We start from the raw sequence: 25,547 nt of genomic DNA on the forward strand, positions 1-25,547 counted from the left end.
CGGAAGCAGGATTCGTCACGCCATCACTTAAAGACCGGATATGCTCTGAAAAAGATTTTTTTTTTTTTTTAATTGATTGCAGTTTACATGATATGTTTGAGAAAGTGTGTTCAAGAACCCTACTAACTAATAAGCTAAAACAATGCTAACAAAAAGGTGAAGAAAATTATACATAATTTTTTAAAACATCAGAATATTTATAAAGAAAGGACTTTAAGAAAAATATTAACAAAACACATGGATGTGTCTCACATTATATTTATTTTATTTGCTGCACAAAAAGATCTCGGTGAGCAACTCACTTTTAAAAATGCCAACAATACATGTAGGTGTAATGCAGAACAACAAGCAACAAAAAGTTGTATTGAGCACATGTAAGGAAGAATATCTTACAATTATGAACAGAAGTTTTTCTTCTGGTTTTCAATGTACAGGAGTAGAAAAAAAAAAATCACACTGCAGATAGCTGGTAAAAACTCTGTGTGACTAGAGCTATGCTAAAGATCTAAACCCAAGTTAATATCCCAGGAAACGTTTCTGTCAAACTTATTCATTTCCTACAACTAGATTATGTTTTCTTCAGAAAAAAAGTTCTTTATCTACAAACAGTGTGATTTCAGACTTTGGCTTTTTTCAAAACCTCTTGGTCCCAGTCAGTGTCAAGAACATCATTATTTAACTCGGCAGACTCAAACAGAGACAATCCTGAGAACAGGCCTTTGGAGGCACCACTATTACTATCCTGAGGACTCACAAAACACTTTCTCTTTAGACTGGCAGTCCTTTGACCGGTAACTGAATCCCTAGTTACCATTGTTACATTGTCAGTGTTGTTTTCAGTATGACTGAATTTGGTCTGTTTTACTTTGCACTCGGACATTCTAGTACTTGTTGACTCCATCCCTAGTTCACATTTCTTTGCTGGTGTGTAATCTGTTGCTGGGGGTATTGTTTGGCACTTCTTGCCTATGTGGTTGGCGATGTTTAGAATTTTGTGGACTTTTGAATTAGCTCTCAAACAATCAGCATCACCTTTTTTAAGGGTACTATTTTCTATTTTTGTTTGAGCTGTTGTGGGTTCACTTGTCCAGATAGACGAGAATCCTGAGAGTTTAATTTCTGAGCTTGAGGAAGTTACACTGGTCTTCATCTGTTCTGATTGTAATGTAGTTTGATTAGTGATGCAAGCACTTGATTTTGAAAGTGGGGTGGAAGTAAATATATCTCTGTCATCACCAGTGCTGGCTCTGGTTCTCTGACACAGGTGTGCGTCATTATGACTAATTGGTTTCTTTGTGTTAACTCTCATTGTCATTTGCTTTTCTGGACTGGCATTATTGTTATGGTTATCAACTGAAGTTCTCATCTTATTTGGTTTGAACATGAATCTTGACAACTTTCCACGCAAGTCTATGTGTGTTTCAGCTTCGACTGCCATGTTCTCCCTTGGAACAGTGCTGCTCTTCCTACTTTCAGTCAGGTGGAATTTGTCCTCCTTTACATAGCTGTCTTTGTCAGTGGATAGGTTTGTCTCAAGTACATTTTCACTTTCATCCCCAAACACCACCCTTTCTCTGTGTCCTTTCCCAACCTCTTTGTGAAATCGCTGATGTTTCAGGTCCAGTTGCCCAAAGCCTTTCTCTCCCATATTCTTAGAGTCCATTGTGCTCCTAGAAACCTTTTTAAAATGATATCCCAATGGTTCTGGATGTGCTTCATGCTTCTGTCTGTCATATTTCAGTATCTCCTCTTGGCTTTTAGAGATTTCTTCTGTAACACTTTCATTTTTCTCACCTTGTATGTTTTGTTCTGAAACAGAGGTAATATTTCCAAAAACAACTGGAGCAACAGTCCTTCTCGAAGTCAACTTTTCAGATCGACAGCTTGATTGTCTGGTTACTTTAGACACATCTGTTCCACTTGAAATAGTTTTTGTATTTTCTTGAGGTGATGTAGTTATGGGCGAGGTCATATCATTTGGGGACAGTGACAGAGAGGTGTGGAACCAGTTTGAGTCACTCCTCACTGTATTATCACTTTCCAAATTGCTAGTGTGTGTTTTGGAGTTCGCGTCACTGAGTAGATGCTTCAGTTTAGTAGTTGATGAATCACATTCAGGATCCTCTGATGTCTGGCTTTTTGACCTTAAGAGGAAAAACAACCTGCAGTTAAAATGATGATAGCTCAACTCTTTCTGTTTTTTAACTGCCTAAGCTCATGAACAAGAGGGTTTTAAACACTCATTGTGCACAAAGTTGAATCCATAAATAACAAACATTTCTAATCTGCTCCCAATTTGAACTCCACTGGCTACATTCATCACAAAGAATCATGTCATTAAGTGTCAAAGAATAGTTATCTTATGTGTTTACGTTTTATCCAAGTACAGACAGAAAATGGGGCCTAAAAGACTATAGATTATCAGTGGACGTCAAATCAGGTCATGATTTGGATGTCACCGGGGATTTCTTGGCAGAAAAGAGACAGTTACTAGCAGCACTGCTTATGCACTCAAATGTTGTGTAGCAGGAGGTAATAATCTAACATTAGGATTATCTTTGAGAATTTACAAATAAAAAAAACAAACAAAAAAAAACAAAACACCAATTTACTCACCTGGATAGTCTGTCTCTCTCTTTCTTAAGGAACAGTGGGAGGTTCAGTCCTTCGAGCAGTATCTGACACTGAGTTTGATACTGCTCAACAGGGTCAGCAGGAAATGAGGTGAATAAAGTATTCACATTTCCCTGCAGAGCGCCACCCTAAAAGAAGAACGCAATATGTAGTTACAGACTGACACAGCAGCATGATGACAAGACACCACAAAGTGAATGATATTTGGTGAGTTCAAGTGACGATTGTGTCACGGGGTGGAAATGGACAAGTTACTGTGGGTTTTTGGTGCATGTTTTGCTGTGTTTTACTTTTTAATATTTTAATACTGTACAGTGTTTTATTTTTATGAGTTTTATTGCATGTTTTATTGTATTTATCGGTGACTTGTCCGGAAAGACTCCGCCCCTCCCTGATTATGAACCATATACACCTGCGAGGTTCCCGGAGGCCAATAAGAGGGCCTACCAGACTACTGACATCAGGGGGGCAGAGACAGAGCGGCAGCGATGGCGTAGCGAATGGGGTCAGGCGGCGGCGCCTGCAAGCCCGCAGAGAGACGGTAGAGCTTGGCGTGAAAGGAGGGAAAGCCAGCGACGCGGGGCGAGCGGTCCGACTGCTGCAGCAACGGAAGCCCAGATTACGCGTCTGCGAAGAATTAGAGGCGGCGAGGCAGGCCAGTGCCATTTACCGGTCACAAGGAAGCGGCGGGCAGAGTTGAGAGCTCTGCCCACCCGGGGTAAGTCTTTTTGACTTGTCCCCTTTTAATGAACGATAGCTCCCTAAAAGAGTAGTGACTGCTGCTGCCTTTCCTTTTTTAGCGCATCGGGGCGCAGAACGTGGAGAGGAAGGCGAGGACGCCGCCGGGTTCCCTCCCTGTATCGCTTCACCGGATTTGTTATTAGTGACTTTTATACCGTGGCGGACGCCACTGGACTTTTAACGTTGTGCTTTATTAATTTTTATTGTTGTCCCGTGGCCAGGGCTGTTTTAATCTATTTTATATATATTTTTAAACTGTTTAAATGTAATAAATTATATTTTATCCTTACAGTTTTTAAATTTGTGTGCATTCCCTTGGCTGCCCCACTGCTCTGTCCGTTTTTAGGAGGGTTTCTCTCCTTTTAATAACATCTGTGCAAAGAAACACCTTCCCTCTCGTTACAATTGCAATCAACCAGCTGGAACACTAAGGAGACTAGAAGTGAGAGTGTCATCTGTAAACTCATTTTACATCGTGGACCACATACAGCCCACTTTATTTTTAAGTGGGCCAAAATGCTGAAAATTAGTATATCAAAAAGAAGTGTGACTTCACTCATTTACAACAAGTGAATGCTGCTGTAACTAATGAAAGATCTGTCAGCACTCACTCTTTGGGCTTAAGTTATAAAAAATAAATGACAGAAAAAGTTCTGTTATCTCATTAGCCAGATTGTCCTGTAATTATAAAACAATATAAAGTTTGTCTTATCATACAAAAAATGTCCTCATTTATTTATTCATAGTAGATAGTGATAACTTTTCACTTGTTTAATTGTTTATTCATTACTTGATTACTTTGGTGTAGTATGAATAGCTGTGAGGGATGTCTTTATAAGCACTTCACCAAAATTTATAGAAATACAATTCAAAGTTTGTCCTCCTCTACATTCTTCAGAGATGTCCAGTGGGCCAGATTGGAGTCTTGCCAGACCAATGCTGGCCCCCGGACCCTAACTTTGACACCCCTGCATTAGAGGGTCACCTAGGTAACCAGAGCCTTGAATATCTGCAATTAAAGTGGGAGCTTCAACACAATATACAACGAACAGATTACTTGCAGTATTGTATACAACTTTAGGCTAAAGCATCAAGTCTCAGTTTCATTGTGAGTAGATTTTCAGCAAGTAAAACTGTTTTAGACACGGTTATCTTGGGATTCTGTTTCAGTAAAGGCAATGAAAACCAAAAAAATGGGCAAGAAGTGATCAGATGTGGTATTTAATTTTTCAAACTTAACAGCTGGTTTCATTCAAAAAAATTGCACAGAGTTTAGTATCCTACCTTTAGTATCCACCCCTGCTAATTATTTTAGTATAATGATCATAGTACATACAAGTGGTGTGAAAACATGTTTGCCCTGACTGAGCATAAATGCCAGGATCAGTACTACAGTCAACTGATAACAACAAATTTTTCTGGCAAAACTTCTACTTCCCCTAAGAAGTATAAAAGAGGGCTTTGTTATCCTACCCTGGAACACCACCAAGTCATTGGTCCAGGTATGTGGATGACACCTGGGTGAAAATCAAATCTCAGGGATGTGCCACAATTCACGGATCACATTAACTCAGTGGAAAACCACATCAAATTCACCAGGGAGGATATGAAAATTTGCAGGTTAGCCTTCTTAGACTGAGATCTCAGTAATGGGGGACATTTAAAAGTTGATGTGTACTGTAAACATACGCATACGGATCGGTACTTAAGGTTTGAGTCTCATCATCCACTGGAGCATAAACTGGGTGTCATCAGGACGCTACAACACAGAGCGAACACCATCCCCACTGACACAACAGCCAGGGAAGCAGAAGAACATCACATCAAGAAGGCCCTGAGTAAATGTGGTTATCCCAGCTGGACATTTGTCAAAGCTGGGAAGGCACCTAAAGAAAGCTCCAGCCGATCCAGGAGAGAAGGACAACCGCTGCCTAAGTGAAAACCCGCAATGATCCCTTCTGTGTCAGGAGTATCAGAACAGTTGAGATGCATTTTTTCTAAACACCGGATCTCCGTGGTTTTTAAACCCCAAAACACGCTGCGGCAAAAATTGGACCACCCCAAGGATCGGAGACACTCCAGTGGACACTCTTTCAATGATGAGGATGTACACATCCTGTACAGGGAGCAGGGAGTCAAGGAGGCCTTTTACGTGAAAAGGGAAAGACCATCTCTGAATTGAGGAGGGGGCCTAAGGGTACACTGTTCATCAGTGGGCTGGTTTCAGTCATTGTGCAAATGTACTGTTTATAAGGTTGGGGAAACCTGCAGTTAGCCAAGACTGAAGAAGTCACTCAAAAGAGTGAAGAAATGTTTTTCCCACTGAAAATGCTATGTCCAGATGAACAGAATCAACCTTTTGGGATTTCCTGCTAAAATAAATACAATGAATACAAAACCCTTTAAATTGAAAGAGACCCATAGACAGGTTTTAATTTTCAAAGTAACACATAAAAGCCTTACCTGCATAGAGCACTCCATAACAGAAACAGCAATGACAGCGTCTTCTATGGTAACTGTCTCTCTGTACATGAGCTTGGCATGGGCTGTAAAATTAACAAAAATTTCTCTGCCACTGCTGCCGTTCCACTTTTTTCAGATTTGTATATGCAACAAGCTTTATTGTAATTACATATCATCAGCAACTTGACAGTTAACAAAACTTTAGTTTAATCATATCATTATTTAAAAGCAAAATGATTTTAATGTTTAGTAACTAATTAAAACATTTGATTAAAAAAAAAATCTCCACTCGCTCCTGTGAAAGGTCTTTAACCTTCAAGATCTGGTCCTCTAACTGAATCGAATCGGGCCCTTGTGAATCGGAATTGAATCGATTTTAGAAATCAGTGACAATACCCAGCCCTAAGGCAAAGCATGCTGTGCAAAGATACCCCTGAGACAATCAAGCACATAACAGCAGGGTGCAAGATACTAGCAGACAGGGCATACATGGAACGCCATAACAAAGAGGCTAGCATATTAGACATGAACATCTGTGCAGAGTTTGAGAAGTCCGAAGGCCAAAATGGGATACAGCTCCTAGGGTGGTTGAGAAAGGCCAAGCTAAGTCATGTGGACTTCTACATACAAATGGACGGCTAACAAACCGAACATACTAGTGATGGACAAGCAGAGGAAGGAGGCTACAGTGATAGATATAGTTATACTAAAGTGGCAGCAACAACAGGAAGAAAGAACACAAGCAGCTCGAGAAATACCAATAACTGAGAGAGAACCTAAAGATATGGAGGGTAAAAGCAACAATGGTTCCCATGGGAATCAGAGTATTGGGGCAGTGACCACCAAACTGGGCGGGAGGCTCCAGCAGATCTCACGTGTCATTCCTGGGATCTGCTGGAGCCTCTGTCCAGAAGAACACAGTCCTAGGAACAGCAAAGATGGTGCACAGGACCCTCAAGCCTCTGGTTCAGTTTGAAGGTTAAAAACTGTCCACAGGGCGTATTTTTATACGTTTACACACTTTTTGCCCTTCCCCAAAAAAGCAGAAGCAAGTTCTCAGAGAGAAAACAGAATTGTTAACATTACATTGTAAATAATTGTAATTCAAAACTTAGAAAATGATACCTAGTACAAAAAAAAAAAAGGAATAAAAACATCTTGTATGCCTTTCAGTGCTGCAAGAGCAGTGTGTAAAATATTATCAGAGGACTCGTTTTAGACCTGACCACAATCAATGACTTGGCTTAGACTCAATTTATGAATAAATATGACCAAACTAGTCTGAAGTCAAACTTCTCATCTTACCTTCAGCCAGTCTGCTCAGACTCTCCAATGTGCGAATAGTTGTGCGGGCAGCACTAGTGCCATCACTCCGTCTTTGTAGCTGGTAGTAACGTGTCAGTATACAGTTGGCTTCTTCTGACATCACTGGTTTTAAATGTTTAATCAGGCTGAAATAAGCTTTCATTTTCTCCATAGACCACAGACTCGAACACTGATCAGGTAGTCCTTAAGAAAAAAAGAGACGGGGCATTTTTACCACGTTCTCTCCATTGAAGGGTATGTAAGAGAACAATAATAACCAATTTTTTATAACAACAGACATTGTTTTAGTCATATTTCACTTCTAAATTTAAAAACATGTCTTCTACCTCTGTCCTCTATAATGAAAGAGGAGATGATGTGGTCCCACTCTGCATTTCTGGTATCCAGCAGAACTAAAACTAGGTCAAAACGACTTAGCAAAGGACTGGCCAGAGCTATGTTCACAGACAGTGGCTCGTTGGGATCATACTGGCCTTTAGGGTTGGTAGCTGCCAGAATGGTAGTTCTGGTATTCAGTTTACACACCATGCTGCAGAAAAGAGAGCGCAGTGGATCACACAGAAAAAAAACATAAAAAACAAAACAGAGGAGTAAATACTTTTTTTTACTTAAAATGATCCATTTAAATAATCCAGTATGTGGATTAGGAGATTTATTAGTTTATCTAAGTTCATTTGTTTATTAGATTCCCCTTGTGTTTTCTGCCCGTGTTAAGTTTCCCTTGTCCTTTATGTGTTTCATGTCTGCATGTCTTTTGTCATCAAGTTCATGTTGTCATGTCTGCGTTTCATTATGTTTCCTGTTTTATTTTGAAGAGGTCCTGTGTTCTACGTTCAGTGTGTTTAGTTTTACTCCTCCCCTGTGACGTCATTATGTTCATGTGTGTCAGCTGTTTCCCAATGTGTTCCCACTTCCCTCATAGCTGTGTGTTATTCTCCCTGTCTTCCATGAGTTTGTTATTATTAGTTTCCCAGTTTAGTTTTGTTCTTTGTTTCACCTCCACGCCTGCAATAAAGCAGTGTTTTTCAGTTCACGTTTGTCTCGGTGAGGTTTGCGTTTGGGTCGTTTTCCTGCCTGCACACAGCCGTTTTGTGACAATATGTATAAAAAATGCTGTATAATATTGCTGTGAGAGTTTGAGTACAGTATTGTTGTGTGAAATAACTGTAAATAAGAAAAGGAGGGGGAAAAAAAGAGTTGTTAAGATCTCAGTGCTACTTAGGAGATGTTTACAAACTTACAAGGTGAGTAAATGTTTAAACGATAGGAAGGAGAGGAATGTAGAAGACTGTAAATGAGACCCATGAGCTGAGCTGTTGTTTGGGAAACTGGACTGAGTTGGTCCTGAGGCCCCATTGATGAGAAGCAGAAAAAACAAACCAAACAAAATAACTGTCGGCTGGATTAAATGATGTTCTATCCAAACTGGCAGCTCACATGTAGCTCTTCAACAAAATGAGCCAATAGGAGAAAGAAAAGAGAAGATTCTGCTGAATACCAATGAGCATGCCTTTAGTAGACTAGGTCATAAACAAGGTCTTAACAAAATGAGCTACTTGGCACAAGTAGAACAAGAAAAAAAAAAAAAAAAAAAACAGGAAACCCTGCTAAACACCCATGAGTGGACGAGGTCATAAACACAAAACGAGCCACTGATAACCGTGACTAGATGCCAGGCCCTTATGAACATACTTAAAAGTGGACATTGTTAAGGAGAGTTTGCATAGATATTATAATGACTAAAATTACTTCAGTAGGAGAATTAATTAGAGCCCAATGCAGGTTATATTTGCTAGTAGTGTAGAATATTTAAGAACAGAAAAATGAGGTCATTTTTTATAAATCGTTAAAATAAACAATACTGAACAAAAAAACTTTCAACAATAGCAACATCAAGACAATAAGACTCCAATGATAATAAACTACATAATCAAAAGTAAGTAAATATCAATAAGGCAGAGGTCTACAACTGAAATGTCATATTTGGTCAGTCTTAACCTGCTGGTCAGCAATTTTGAATTTAAAGAGTATTCCCCCAAAACCCGCATCTCCTTAGAGACTGTGTCTGCCCCAAAACCAACAAAAAACACTTTGGGAGTCTTTTGCTGATATATGGCATTGAAAAAAATTTCCTTTTACGAGTATTCCCTGAAAACCCTCTCAGCTGATCATTTCCAGCTGCTACCTTGGCCTCCACTGACACTTTGAGGAATCTTTGAGTTGTTTTTGACCAGGATATTCAATGTGCCTTCAATGTCCATATTAAATGTTTTCATCTATTTTCACAATATCTCTAAAATTAGAAACATCCTATCTCAAAGTGATGCTGAAAAACTAGTTCATGCATTTATTATTTTTAGGTAGGACTAATGCATTTTGTTATTAAGAAGATGTCCTAAAACTCTAAAACTAAAAACCTTCAGTTGATCCAAAATTCAATTTATTTTAATTCAATTCAATGTTATTTATATAGCCCCAAATCACAACTCAAGGCATTTTAAATTGCAAGATAGATCCTACAATAAGAATGCTGCAGCGAGAGTACTGACAGGGACTAGAAAGAGAGAGAAGATTTCTCCTTCCCTTCGTTGGCTCCCTGTTAAATCCAGAATTGAATTCAAAATCTTGCTCCTCACATACAAGGACTTAAATAATCAGGCCTCATCTTATCTTAATGACCTTATAGTACCATATCACCCCATTAGAGCACTTTGCTCTCACACTGCAGGCTTACTTGTTGTTCCTAGAGTATTTAAAAGTAGAATGGGAAGCAGAGCCTTCAGTTTTCAGGCCCCTCTTCTATGAAACCAGCTCCCAGTTTGGATTCAGCTAGGGTTAGGGAGAACCTAAACAGGCTCTCTTCTTCCACACAGTCCTCATTCATAAAGTCCTTTACAAACCCAAACATTACAGCTAACAGGTGGATTTATCCTGTTTGAGTGCAGCTAGTCAAACAGCGTAGAGCCACTTGGTGCTAAAGAGAGACAGAATGAAAGTGGACACTATATCCTTGGTTTCTTAACATAAAACTCATAGTTGCTGTCAAGGGCAGTACTGGAGTGAGCCCTTTAATCTGATTTTTAGTTTTAGTGTCCTAATTTTCCTCTGAGTTATCACTTCTGTCACTAGTTAACTAACATAAACTAATGTATGTCTATTAGCCTCAACCAACAAAACCAACCAACCACATGTTCAGTACTGACAGAAGCTGGCGCTAAACATGTTTTTAAAACCTTAAGCACTTATTTTCTAAATCAAGCTTAACAGACAGTGCTATATTTCCTTTATGTAAATTAGCCTTTGATTAGTTTTTCATGTTCTCTTTAATTCATGATTTAACAATTATTTTTCCCCACAGGGCCAGGTAAGTTTTCTATGATAAATGAAATCATTATTTAAGTTATGTTTGTCTAGTATTAATTCATGGTCGTTCTGTGGTGTTTGAAATTCCTAACTTCTGGTGATGTGAATTTATATGTAAATGCATGAGAGTCCTACCCAGCTTTAGCAACACTAATAGATTGTTGCTCCATAGCTTCATGGATGCTGATGCGATCCTGCTCCTTGATACTGTTGAATTCATCAATGCAGCACAAACCACCATCTGCCAAGACCAGGGCTCCTGCTTCCAGGTGCCAGTCACCTCCATCCTTCACAGCTGCTACTGTCAGTCCTTTGGAAACACATTCACTTTATGAAGTAATACATTAACTATATATTTTTACATATAATACTAATCACATGTCTGAGTCACCCTCCATTTCTTGACATTGCTTCCAACAAGGCAGATTTTATTGTAATTTTTTTTTTTTAAATCATCATGAGCGATAGTTCTCGGGCCTTTCAAAGTTTTGGGGTAAATTGGATGTGTTTTAGCTCATTTTCAGTCCAGTCCATGTATCAGAGGAATATTTTGTTTGTTAAGCCACTTAACACAAAAACATGTAAAGTAATGAATCACTGTTGTGTCTACTCAAAGAAACAACACATTTTGAAAAGCATAAACTAGTATTTTTGCATCAACAAGGTGATTCCAAAAGAGCCTTTAGCCCAAAACCTGGTATATTTTGTATACTTTATTAATCCCCTGATATTATTCTCTGCATTTAACCCATTTACTCAGTGAAGCCGTGGACAGCCAATCAAGCGCCCAGGGAGCAGTGTGTAGGGACGGTACCTTGCTCAGGGGTACCTCAGGGTAGCCGTTCGGTGGATTTGAACCCCCGACCTTCCGATCATGGGGCGAACTCTACGTACTGAGCTATCTCCACCCCAATATCTCAAAAAAGTTTCAGTGTGTCTTAAACAATGTGAGAGTGTGGGGTGGCTGTAGCTCAGGTGGTAGAGCAGGTCATTCACTGATCAGAAGGTTGGTGGTTCGATTCCTGGCTTCCCCTAGTGCAGCGGTCCCCAACCCCCGGGCCTCGGACCGGTACCGGTCCGTGAGTCGTTTGGTACCGGGCCGCGAGAGTTGAGGCTCAGGTGTGAAATGTATTGTTTTCAGCGTTGTTTTGTTATCGTTTTTATCGTTAACTCGGTTTTCCTGGGTCTTTTCACCTGTGTTATGAATAAATCTTCTTTTTTTCGGTACCGGTACTAGTTTTATTTTGTTGTATTCATCCGCGACACCTTAAAGGCCGGTCCATGAAAATATTGTCGGGCATAAACCGGTCCGTGAGGCAAAAAAGGTTGGGGACCGCTGCCCTAGTGTACATGCCAAATATCCTTGGGCAAGATACTAACCCCAAATTGCTCTCTGATGCATCCATCGGAGTATGAATGTGTGTGAATGTTAGCTATGAAGCACTTAGAAAGATGTGTTGGTGTGAATGGGTGAATGCACAAGTTGTGTAAAGCGCTTTGAGTGCTCAGAAAGAGTAGAAAAGCGCCATATAAGAACCAGTAGACAAGTTTAGGACAAGTAGAGGACAAAAGTGGCAGACCTAAAAAACTGCTTACAACAGATGAACAGTATCTGAAAGTTGTTACAAACACACATGACAAAGAAGTCAAACCATACATGACCATAAATTAAGTTATGTGTAATAATGGGCCCCATCTATGAACTCAGGTTAGGGTTAGTTCATAAAACTACTTTTTACACCTCTGTCTGAAATCGTGCAGGGGAGCACCTGGTCATGGATGGTTCATGGTGATATTATGTTCTTTCACCTTCTGGGAAGTGGAACCTTGAAAAAATATGACACCTTTGTATAGGCCATCAGTTGGGACGGGCCAGATAATATTAACTCACAAGTGTTAAGTGACAGGATTGTTTTCTAATCTGACAGATTTTACCTGGTGCTGTGTCTTTCCATTCCTTTTTGCACCTATTTTTCTTCATGTGTTCAATACTTTCCCCCCCTTTCATTTTTCGTTAATACACATTGGTTATGTGCCCAATAATTTTATATAAATGTAATTGGAATATGTTTCGGTAAACAAAAACAAAAAAACAAAAAACTTGTCTCAGTGTCCAAATATATATGGACCTGTCTATGTGTGTGTACACACACACATGGGTGTATTCATATCCTTATGGGGACATCTCATAGACATAATGCTTTCCCTAGCCGCTTACCCTAACCCTAACCCTTTCTCCATACAAAACCAATTGACGTTTCCCCTCTGCTTCCAGTGGTCATCACGTATGCTCCTTTTACCTGCAAATTGGTCAGGGCTATCAAAAACAATTTCCAGAATCTAGCTCAGAATGTACAGACACTTCACAATCACAAGGTAATTGCTGCTTTCAGGAGGCATAAGAACCTAGGTGACCTCCTCATTAGAGCCCAAATTTAAGCCTCTCTCTGTGCCTAGGCGCAGAGATCAGGGCAATTTTTCCAGCATCGTAGGTTGGTGCGCAGCCATTCTACTGGCTTTGTTTTTCTGTCTTTGTGCAAAGGGACCCCGAGGTCCAAAAATTGTATATATTTGATTACATGTAAGAGATGTGGAATCCAGTATGTGGGAGAAACAGGTAACACACTGCTGACTAGATTCACTCAACACAGGTACAATATTACACAAAAAAAAAAAAAAAAAAAAAAAAAAAAAAAAAAAAAAAGAACACTCATACCTACCTGGTGAAACACTTTTTAATACATGGTTGGAATTCTGTCACGGCGACAGTTATCCAAGTGAACTCGAGGTGGACAACGCAGCAGAGGAGGAGAACTGAGAGAGTTTGGATAGCTAAACTGGATACAGTTTATCCAAACGGACTCAACGAAAAGGGATTCAGGAGATATTGATCCCACAGAATGTATATAGTTATTATTCTAATGTTCTCAATTGTCATTGCTGCCATTGTTACTATGTGTCTCACTCCCTTTCCACAATTTCCCGGGGAGCATCCCACCCCTGAAACTGACCCTAAACTTAACCTCAGTGACCCCTAGATAAAACTCAATTCCGGCCCTAAACCTAACCACTCGGACACCTGGTTGGAGATGAGGGCTGGGCATACCCCCACCCCTGGGATGGGCCCTAACCTTAACCTCCCCCCTCTCCTCTTCACCCCTCCTCCCCTTACCCCTCGCTTCTTCAACCCCATCCATGGGACCCCGCCTGGAGCTTCGCTGGGGGTTTCTGGAGACCTGAGACGGGAGCAGGTATGGTCTGTGCACCGGAGCCCGGCCCCCTTCGGGGACCGTGCTCCCAAACTTGATTTCCCCTAACCGGCCCGTGCCGCCTGACTGCCCGCTTAGATTCTCTGGGACCCCTCACTGTGATGTTCTATAGGAAAACACAAACAACACACACTATGGTATCAACTCTACAACCTGTATAAAGTTCAAGGGTCATAAGGTCAAGTAGGTAAGACGGTATGGATTTTATGCATTACATGCCTGTTCTTTGCTGTTGTTATGACTGTTCCTCAACCCCTATGTAAATTTCAGGTTGCACTAACCTCTCTAATCTGTGACAATGGACCATCAGAATACTTTATGCCAATCATACATTGCATATATGAACTGGGACATTCTACTGTACTGGATGGACTATTTGTATGCAAACGCCTCATGATCAGACAGTTTGGACTGCTCTTTGTGAGAATCTCACTCACGCAATCTCCCTACAAAGTTGAACTGTACAATATTTTATTGTGGCTGAGTGCAATCAACTCTCTGTGTTTAAAAGACTGAGTGCAGCCATGTTCTACACCTAGATTCAAGGGTAAGGTTTTTTTCAAAATGACGCCTGACAGTCTGTTTCCCCGAGGTCCGTGAACGCAGCACCTGCGCGTGCGACCCTTTACGGCTCTAATGCCACAGCGTCCTTTAAAATGTACACTGTGTGGACCACTGATTGGTTGCAGAAACGCGACCACCCTGAGCATTGTGGGCAGTGTGGTCCAACCCACGTGCAGACTTTCATGGACGTTATTCGGACAGCACGAAATCTGCTCCGGACACTTGGTGAACTTATGAATATTGCTTCTTTCACAAGCCAGCCTGAAGAAGGTTCATCTGGAACCGAAACGTCGCGACTTTGGCTTGTATTATATGTATATAGTTCATGTTTTTTTATTGATTTATTAACTTTGAGCAACAATAAATCGCTCAGTGATCAAAACCAGTAGTACGAGTTGTCCGCTAGCATAGAGCTGCCTAGCATCACCCACACGGTCGAGTGGGACCAGTGGAGAGAGCTAAAGGTATTAGTGGAGGCATAATCATGCCCACATATGCTACGGATGGAGAGTGGACCCTCGTTCGGCGACGCAGGGGCCAGAGAGGGGACCGCGACTGGAGAGCTGAGGAGATCGCACACAGACCACCTCGCCGAAGCAGCTATCCATCTCGAGAAGGTCGGAGGACCTACACGGCGGCCTGGAGAGATGATCACCGCAGCGGTGAGTCAGACTTTTTCCACGCACCACAGCGGAACCGGGGGAGAAATCAGCCGGCAGCAGACCGCTATGCAGCCCGCCAGGAGAGCTGGAGAGGAGACCGCGGCTGGAGAGCTGAGGAGGACGCACGCCGACCACCTCGGCGCAGCAGCCATCCATCTCGAGAAGGTCGGAGGACCTATGCGGCCGTCGTGAGAGAGGAACACCGCAGCGGTGAGCCAGGCCTTTTCCACGCACCACAGCGGAACCGGGGGAGGGACCAGCCGGCACCGGGCCGCTATGCAGCCCGCCAGGAGAGCTGGAGAGGAGACCGCGGCTGGAGAGCTGAGGAGGACGTACGCCGACCACTTCGACGCAGCAGCTATCCATCTCAAGAAGGTCGGAGGACCTATGCGGCGGCCGTGGGACAGGATCACCGCAGCGGCGAGCCAGACTTTTTCCACGCACCACAGCGGAGCCGGATGGGAGAACGGCCGGCGACAGACCGCTATGCAGCCCGACAAGGGAGTCGGACCGGACGGGACCGACGATTCGAACGGAGAACGGCTCGGGACAATCGGTATGTGAGACGCACTCGCGCTGAGCGAGCTGGACCTCCTGTTAACAAAATAATTTCAGATGATCCGGACTTTTCTACAAAAGTCCGCATTATTCACAGACTTATTAAGACAGTACATCATTTGAAAAATGTGACTAGTGACATTTATCCTCCTTCTTTAAACAAAATAGCACACAATTTAAAGACTGTTATTAAACCTGCCGTCCCTACCAAACACACACAAAACAAGATTGAGGAGAACGCTAAAAACTGGGCCCGCACAACCATTGTGATCCTTCGGCAACATTATACTCAGAGCGTAGAGGAGGAATTAAAAGCTCTCTCTGAGTGTTCTAAACAGGACTGGGAGGGCCCTTTCGAGATAGCAACATCCTGGGCCAGGAGGAACCTGGGCCGCCGCCTCCAACCTGACTCTCTGGAACAGGCCAGAGCTGAGATCGTGGCCAAACTGGGGGACCTGGGGACTGCCACTCCAACAGAGGAGGTAAACACCACCAGGGTACCTGCACGACAGCTACAAGGGTGTGTGAGAGGGATACAGCAGGACACCATTGAACTCCTTAATGAGATACAGGGCCCACCTGCACCCTGCACAACATCCAAAACAACGACGGCAACGATGACGGACCACGTCGCTGGAGACTGGTCACCTTCTTCTGAGATGGAGCAGGAACAAGAGAGGGAACTGACACCTTCCTCCCCTCCAGAATCTTCACAACCAGCAGAGCCCAATCTGGCTACACCGCAGGAGCAGAGGGTGTTGAGATTCGCCACCTCGATCCCAGAGACGCCATCCCAGGAACGGCCATGTTCTCCCTCCATCCAACCACCACAATCTGGTGAAATGATGGACACTGGGGTACTGGACCTCACACAAGGGGAATTCACCCCCAAAAAGACAATGCGGGTTAACACTATAACAGTGGCTAAACCGCAACCAGTGTCTCACCCGGGCCCATCTCGCAGCGGCTTAGCTAGACTGACTTCCTGTGTGCAAACCCGGCTTCAGCTTCAAGCAGCAGAGGAATCGTCATCTTCTTCATCATCTCTTCCTCCTTCACCAGCCTCACCGGGACAGCAGGTGCGGACGCCGACCAGACATCCCAACACACACAGGAAATTGAGAGACTGGCACCTGCATGTGAAAGAGCCCTGGCTCGTCGTCGGCGATTCTAATGTTAGCAGACTGCCCCCTTTGCAGCTGACAGTTTGCAGATCGATGGCTTCCGGGAGCCAAATGGTGGCATGCAGAGTACCTCCTGGAGAAAGCCACTATTGCCACACCGGTGACAAAACTAATCCTGTCTTTTGGCATTAATAACAGGTCCCAGAGAGACAAGAATGTGCCAGTGTTGGAACTGAAAAGGGCCCTGAAAGTAGCCGGCAGAAGTTCCCTGAGGCTAACATTTATGTGCCTGAGATTAACTTTTCTTCTGCTCTTCCTCAGGTGGAAAAGGACACTTTGATGCACTTGAACACTTTCATTTCAGGACTAAAAGATCACATTCCAGCCCTCACCTCAGACATTTTCACTACAGAAGAGGATGACATTCACTGGTCATATGGAACTTCAGAGGCAATGTTACAGCACTGGGAAATGTATGTAAATGGGGAGTCCCCATAAGCCTGACACATCGGGAGGGGTCAAGTGATTTACATGTTGTTGACGGTGTTATGAACTTGTCTAAAAATTCCATCCTTCCACTGCTCAGCGGACCCTACTGAATAGAGGCCTGACTTTTATCCCCACAAAAGGCTACAACAAAAATTTACAATTACAAAGCAAATATGACATTCAGCAGTACCATAGGAGGATCAAATTGGCTGCCTTTTATGGAGATAAAAATGAGACTCAATCTCAGCCCTTCACTCCAAAATCATACTGGTCTCCGCCCAATGCTCAGCTTCCACCCCAAATTCTTGCTTTGATCAAAGCGGATAATGAATATTTTCAAAACCATTTTCATGTAGAGCGAATTAAATCCAATTTGACAATAGAAGAGACCAAGGCTCTAACAGAATTGAAAGAAAACAAACAAATTATTATAAAACCGGCGGACAAAGGGAGCGCAGTTGTAATTTTGGACAGGGACCAGTATTTGGAGGAAGGCTACAGGCAATTAAATGACAAAACATATTATTTGAAATTAAAAACCCATATACCACGACACAATTCCAATGGTGGAAAAAATTATTAACAATTTACACCAAAAGAAATTTATAAATCTAAAACAAAAGAACTATTTGCTGGGCTCCGCTGAGCCAAGGGGAAGGCTCTTTACATGCTGCCTAAGATCCACAAGGATCCGGCGAAATGGAGTGTCCCTTTCAGGTGCCCCCAGGCGACCAATCGTCTCAGACTGTGATAGTGAGACTTACTATACAGCTGAGTATCTGGATTATTTCCTGACTCCTTTATCCACAAAACATGCGAGCTATATTAAGGATACATATGATTTTGTGGATAAAGTGAAGCAAATAGAAGTCCCCATCGATTCTTTTCTGTTTTCCATAGATGTTGACAGCCTTTACACAAACATTGACATTGGTGAAGGCATTGACTCCATTAAGAGAGTCTTTCAAAAGTACCCGGATAAGAGAAGGCCAGAAAAAGAATTACTAAAACTTTTAGAAATAAATCTCACAAGGAACGATTTTGAATTCAATGGTGACTTCTATTTACAAGTCAAGGGTACGGCCATGGGGAAGAAGTTTGCCCCAGCATATGCAAACATCTTCATGGCAGAGTGGGAGACTGCTGCACTGGATAAATGTATCAAAAAGCCACTGCACTATTATCGCTTTCTGGACGACATATGGGGTGTCTGGCAACATTCTGAGCAGGATTTTGAGATGTTTCTGAAAACTTTGAATGACCACAATGCTTCTATCAAGGTTAAATCAACCATCAGTAAGGCCTCTATTGATTTTCTTGACACGACCACCTTCAAAGGCCCAAATTTCATGAATGACCGTAAATTGGACATAAAGGTCTTTTTCAAACCTACAGACACCCATGCCCTCCTATTTAAAACAAGTTTTCATCCTAAACACACATTTGCGGGAATAGTCAAATCCCAACTGTTAAGGTTCCACAGAATTTGTACACAAAAGTCTGATTTTGGAGCTGCTGTTAAGACCCTGTTCTCTGCTCTCTCCACTAGGGGGTACTGTTGGTCTTTCCTAAGGAGATGCTTTAATTCCTTTCTCCATACAAAACCAATTGACGTTTCCCCTCTGCTTCCAGTGGTCATCACGTATGCTCCTTTTACCTGCAAATTGGTCAGGGCTATCAAAAACAATTTCCAGAATCTAGCTCAGAATGTACAGACACTTCACAATCACAAGGTAATTGCTGCTTTCAGGAGGCATAAGAACCTAGGTGACCTCCTCATTAGAGCCCAAATTTCGCCTCTCTCTGTGCCTAGGCGCAGAGATCAGGGGCAATTTTTCCAGCATCGTAGGTTGGTGCGCAGCCATTCTACTGGCTTTGTTTTTCTGTCTTTGTGCAAAGGGACCCCGAGGTCCAAAAATTGTATATATTTGATTACATGTAAGAGATGTGGAATCCAGTATGTGGGAGAAACAGGTAACACACTGCTGACTAGATTCACTCAACACAGGTACAATATTACACAAAAAAAGAACACTCATACCTACCTGGTGAAACACTTTTTAATACATGGTTGGAATTCTGTCACGGCGACAGTTATCCAAGTGAACTCGAGGTGGACAACGCAGCAGAGGAGGAGAACTGAGAGAGTTTGGATAGCTAAACTGGATACAGTTTATCCAAACGGACTCAACGAAAAGGGATTCAGGAGATATTGATCCCACAGAATGTATATAGTTATTATTCTAATGTTCTCAATTGTCATTGCTGCCATTGTTACTATGTGTCTCACTCCCTTTCCACAATTTCCCGGGGAGCATCCCACCCCTGAAACTGACCCTAAACTTAACCTCAGTGACCCCTAGATAAAACTCAATTCCGGCCCTAAACCTAACCACTCGGACACCTGGTTGGAGATGAGGGCTGGGCATACCCCCACCCCTGGGATGGGCCCTAACCTTAACCTCCCCCCTCTCCTCTTCACCCCTCCTCCCCTTACCCCTCGCTTCTTCAACCCCATCCATGGGACCCCGCCTGGAGCTTCGCTGGGGGTTTCTGGAGACCTGAGACGGGAGCAGGTATGGTCTGTGCACCGGAGCCCGGCCCCCTTCGGGGACCGTGCTCCCAAACTTGATTTCCCCTAACCATCAAAAGGCTAAAGGTCAAAGAAAAGAGACACACAGTGTGAAATCCCAGTAACTCTAGGCTCCCTCCACAGAATTGCATGGCAGCATTTGTTTGAACAAACAGATTTAAATACTAACAGTATGTTGTCATATTGTGATTTATTAACTGCATGAGTGTGGAAATTATGTTTTTTATTATGAAAAAGAAAAACCAAAATGATAAAACTTTATCTTTGGAGGCTGACTCTCCTCCAGAGGGTGTTGGGAGACCTATGTGGGTGAGACTTGAGTGTGTACTTTACCATACTTTGATGGAGATCACAGTGTTTCGAGAGGATTAAAGAAATGGGGGTGATGGACAAGGTTAACAATACATTAGAAGGTATGCACAAGAGGAGATGGAGAAGAAGGCGACGGAAAGAAGAGGAACCAAGGGGAAACAGGATGGTACAGCCAATCCCTAGGACCGTGCACCAAAGTTTCAAAGAAAAACACACTAAGCCAGAACTTCTAAATACCTAACCAGCTGTGCCAGGGGTCTGTGTCTGACATCCTCCCTGAAATGAACTGAAAAGACATTTTTAATAAAAAGACTGGTTTCCTTCAAGGTCATATTGTGCCCCTCCTCAGGTTACACAAACTGTTTGGGTGATATTGAATGAATAGCTTGAAACCATTGCTTTCTTTTTTAATAGTGGTTAGGATGAGAGAATTGTGGGAAATTATGACCCGACCCAGAGAATATAACCCGAATTTTAAACTTTTTTAAGGGGGGGGGGCTGGGAACGGTCCATGGGGCAACCTCAAGGAGGAAGAATCCCATTCTGGGACGTATAAAGACCTAAACCTAACCTCTTTGTTTAAAAGAACCCTCAAAGTCTGTGAGATTTTTAGAAGATAACCCTACTCAGGCTGTATGACCCTAAGCCAAACTTTTCGGGGACCTGATAAAGTTTATGACAAACCCTGAGGAGAAATAACCCTGCTCTGGTATGTTTAAATTCAAATTTTTTTATTTTTTTCCCCTCCTTTTTATCGTCTCATCTTACTCACATTTCTGTTCTGGATGTTACCTGGTTTTGGGTTCTCCCCCCCCCCTTGGTCCGCGACAACCCTAAGATTCCCTCACGGACCCCACTCCCCTACCCAGTGACTAATTAGTGTCTCAGATTTTGTTTCTTCTTCTTTTTTTATATAACTTTTTTCCCTCCTTTTTATTGTTTCATCTTACTCACGTTCCTGCTCCGGATGTTACCTGGTATCGGATTCTCCCCCTTGGTCCGTGACAGCCCTAAGACTCCCTCACGGACCCCACTCCCCTACCCAGTGACTAGTGTCTCAGATTTAGTTTAGTTCTTTTTCTTTCTTTTTTTTCCTTTTTTCATATTTATTTTGATTAGTTTATTTTACTGAACAGTCCCATTTCATTCAGACAGATGGGATATCTAAGTAACACCCAGAGTAGAATGCATGACTAGGTAGGAGTGACACCACACAGTTTTAGGATTTTTGTTTTTGGTACCTGAACACACCTGAGAGGAGCATGTTGCATGGTAGCAAATTGAGCGCTCCCATGTGATTTAATGGTGACCTATCCTGGGAGAGGCCCACAGGATTGGGCGTCTCTCAGGAAATGATTTAATGCCTCGTTCTGTCCTGGCCCCAGTAGCGTGTATCCCTCTGAGGAAGCGGGAGATCCGCGAAATGTCAGGGACGCGAGGCCAGACCAGTGGAAGAAAGGCGATTTTTTTTTACAGCTCTCCCAAGTGACGGGCGCTGGGGACAATTTTTAACCCGCTCACAGAGTTCAATTTGAAAAAGAAAAATTTTTTAAACTGACTTTTTTAGAAAATCATTAGTGGGGAGTTCTTTTCCACCTGTTGTGATCCCTGTGGATATAACTCCACCTGGAAAAAGTTTGTGTTCTGTTCCAGCTGCACCCTGACTCCTGGATGGCCAGGAACATGGACATTTTATACAAACATTATAATAATACCATTGAGTCCTTAAATAGAATAAAAAAATAATGTGGTGTCACTCTAGCAAAGGGGTGGGCTTTTAAAAGGTACGGGGCCCGTTTGAGAACATCCACACTAATGCTGGTGGAGTCTCTCCTCGAGGCACCAAGTGACGAGGGAGGGGGGGAGACTTCATCGGAGTGCGGGTGCGCAGAGAGATAACATGTAGTAGAAGGGAGGGAGGGGGCGTTCGAGTCGGCAATAATTAATTTAAAGGATGAAAACGAGTTCCCGGCCCTAACCACAATGTTGGGACAGCGTGAGGGAAATAAAAGTAAATTAAATGCTTCGTATCAGAAAAACCTATCGCTGGGTAAAAGAAAAACGATAGTGGAGGAACTGAGGGAACTACAGGAGACAGACACCCGCGCACCGATCCGGTCGGGAAGCTCTGTGGGAGAAAATGAAAAAGTGAGAAGAGGAGGTGGATGGAGGTGGGGGGAAGACAGGGGAGGGTGAGGGATCGGTGGGTGTAAAGAGGGGGATTAGATCGAATGTAGCGGTGGATTTAGATGTGGATGATGATATTCTGCCTGCTTCTCTGTGTTCTCCCTCTGCATGCTCTGTGGGTGCTGCAGGTCGTGATCCCCACCGGGCCGCTCCGGCTGGGATGTCTCCGCTGTCCGCTCCTTCAGGCCCTTTTCCGTCTCCTCCCGTAGGCAGGCGGGCGGGCAGGCGGGCGGGCGGGCAGGCGGGCGGGCGGGCGAACGAACGAACGAACATGTAAGCTCCACCCGTGGAGGACGGGTCCGCAGCGAATCAGCAAAAATGGTTAAAAATCAAAACTATTACTCAAACAGGTGGAGAGGAAGTGGGTTAAATGATGATCGAGGTCCCGCAACAACAGGACCAGGCGGCCAATATGAGCAGTCACTCACTGGACCGCACAGATCCCCACCATTTTAAATTAAATGTAAATTTCCACCTTAGTGAGGACGGCAGCGAATGTGACGGGTTTGCTGACGATTTTAAAGCCATAGGGCCAAAAATGCAATCGGGGGAGCACCTCCAGGTAGATTTGACATGGGATGAGGAGATGACTGGGGGAAGTGTCGGAGTGGGGAGTGGCGGGGTCGCGTGGCACACGCCTACATAGTTACAGGATTGGAAAATGAAAGCAAACAAGCCTGTGGTGTTTGGGGAGAAACTCCACTCCCCTGCCAGATTTAAATTGGTCTTCCTCTTCTAATATTTTAAATTTATCAAGACTCTTTACTCCGTCTGCAGCACAAATAAGCTAATCAGAGAAGGGCCTGACTTTCATTCCAGCGCCATACAAATTTTCACATGAGGAGCTTCGTCGGGACCTACACTGGTACCATAGAAGACCGAAACTACAAGACTATTTTGAAACCGACGACTTCCACAGGGAGCCCTTCGTCCTACCATTTGTGTGGGAACCAGAGTGGGGGGGTGTTGAGCGAGTCGCTCAAAGAGCTAATAAAAAGAGATATTTGGTTGTTCCACTCATTTCAGCCGCAGGTGGGGAGGGAGGGCAGTCTTACAGTGGAGAAAGAATGGGAACTTAGAGAATTAAGAGGTAACCAGAACATCGTGATTAAGCCGGCGGATAAAGGCTTGAAAATTGTAATTATGGACAAGCAGCGGTACAAACTGGAAGCCCAGAGACAACTGGGAAATGAGAAATATTACAAATGCAATTCAAATTCAATCCAGCCCAAGGTGCAGCAGCAAATTAGGAGGCTCGTCCACTCACTACATCACAAGAGATATATTTCCGCAAAGCGCGACTATTTATTAGGTCCTGATGATCCTCGCCCACGCTTATTTTATTTGTTACCAAAAAATTCACAAGAATCCCGATACATGGACTGTCAAATCTGAGATCCCAACTGGAAGACCTATAGTCTCCGATTGCAGTAGTGGAACATATAACATCTCTCAGTACATTGATTCTTTTCTCAGGCCCATCTCTAATAAACATCCAAGTTATCTTAAGGACACGTATCATTTTTTACACATTATTCGCTCCATGACTGTTATGGCCCTGGCCATAATCTGTTTTGGTGGCTGTTTCTTTGTCTGTGTCTTTAAGTCTTTGCAGGTCCTGGATTGGATGAGCTGACGGCTGCTGATTGGTCCCCTGATCATGTGGTCGCATTCAAAATCCCTCACCAGCAGTTGTCCCGGGGAAGCCACTGACAGCAGCAGCAGACCTGACCCTGGCCTCCAAACTCTGTGATATTTGTGATTCTCGTGACCTATTGAGCTTGTATATAGTGTGTAAACTAGCCTTCTCTTGTAAATAGCACCTTGTAAATAGTCACTGAAGCCAAAGGGGTGAGCTGCCTTGTTGTTTTCTGTATTGTTTCCTCCTGTTTATTCAGCTAGGGAGTTAGGTGTAGCATTTGTCTTTTGTTTGTTCTTTTCATCATGTAGGGTTTAGGTAGCACATCCTTGACTGATTAAGCTGGTTTTGTTTGTTATTTTGGCCTTTGTTCACCCCGGAGTCACGCTTCAGTTTAGACAATAAACCACTGTTCACTAAGAAATTGGTTTTCCCTCTGTGTATGGTTTTGGGGACCAGGGCGGGGCAATCTTTTCAACTCTTATGTTGCGTTCCTGTACCCCTAGACTGGGGCGTAACAATGACAGTACCGAAGAATTGCTTTTTTTTATTCACAATAGATATAGACAGTTTGTACACTAATATCAATACACAGACGGGACAGAGTCGTAAGTAACATCTTTCAGCGGTATCCGGATGCTGCGCACCCTGACGCGGCAATTCTCCAGCTTTTGAAGAATTGTCTCATCAATAATGATTACCAGTTCGACAATAGGTTTTATTTGCAGATGGAAGGAATGGTTATGGGCCAGAGATATGCACCGTCCTACACAAACATATATATAAGCAAGTGGGAGAGAGAGGCGCTGGCCAAGTGCTCATTACAATCGGTGTTTTATTTGCGCTTTACAGATGACATCATAGGTGCATGGGCACACGGGAAGGATACGTTCCAACAGTTCGTACACATCTTGAACACACATCACCCGTCTATAAAACTTAAGCAGGAGCACAGCGACTCTGAAATCAATTTCTTGGACACCACAGTCTTTTTTGAGGATGACAAAAGGATGGCAAGAGGTTGCATGCAAAAGTTTATTTAAAACCCACCGACACACATGCGCTCCTCCATAAATTAAGTTATCACCCGCCACACACATTTTGGGAAATAGTGAAATCCCAATATTGAGATTTTACAAAATATACAGTAAGGAGGTGGATTTTCACAATGCTACTTCCATATTGTTTAGGAGTTTGAGGAAGAGGCGGAACTCACGCCCTTTTTTGAGGAAGATACACAGGAAGACGCTCTCGGGCCTTTGTACGCCTAACGCGTGGACACAGGGTGATTTTCGGGAAGGGGTGGGGAGGGGGGGTGGCACGGAGAGCGAGTTGATGCTCGGCGGATGGATACTGAACTTGGGACTCCTTTTAATTAAAACACCATCGAGGACATAACGGGAGGGGAGAGACTTTTGCCCTTTGTTAGTACTTTCCACAAGAACAATATCACTAATACACAAGAATGGTATGCACAAGAGATGACGAAGAAGAGGAGGAGAATGGTGGCAGAAGGAAGAAGAGGAACCAAGGGGCAACAGGATGCTACAGCTGATCACTAGGACCGTGCACCGAAGTTTTAAAGAAAAACAAACTGAGCCACAATTTCTAAATACCTAACCA

At 43.1% G+C, this 25,547-nt stretch overlaps 1 protein-coding gene across 2 annotated transcripts in view; it reads right to left on the reverse strand.

Moving 5' to 3' along the window:
* Positions 1-242: 242 nt before the first annotated feature.
* Positions 243-25,547, reverse strand: part of mcm9 (minichromosome maintenance 9 homologous recombination repair factor) — a 38,633-nt gene continuing 13,328 nt past the window's right edge. For both annotated transcript variants that reach the window (XM_039599184.1, XM_031741692.2), the window contains 6 exons: positions 10,663-10,837; positions 7,491-7,693; positions 7,144-7,347; positions 5,839-5,921; positions 2,617-2,762; positions 243-2,144 (listed from right to left, as the gene is read on the reverse strand). In XM_039599184.1, coding sequence (XP_039455118.1) covers positions 617-2,144; positions 2,617-2,762; positions 5,839-5,921; positions 7,144-7,347; positions 7,491-7,693; positions 10,663-10,837 — 2,339 coding nt within the window. In that variant the 3' untranslated portion in view covers positions 243-616. The remainder of the gene's footprint in view (positions 2,145-2,616; positions 2,763-5,838; positions 5,922-7,143; positions 7,348-7,490; positions 7,694-10,662; positions 10,838-25,547) is intronic.

Source organism: Oreochromis aureus, linkage group 15, assembly GCF_013358895.1.
Source record: "Oreochromis aureus strain Israel breed Guangdong linkage group 15, ZZ_aureus, whole genome shotgun sequence".
Taxonomy (NCBI): Eukaryota; Metazoa; Chordata; class Actinopteri; order Cichliformes; family Cichlidae; genus Oreochromis; species Oreochromis aureus.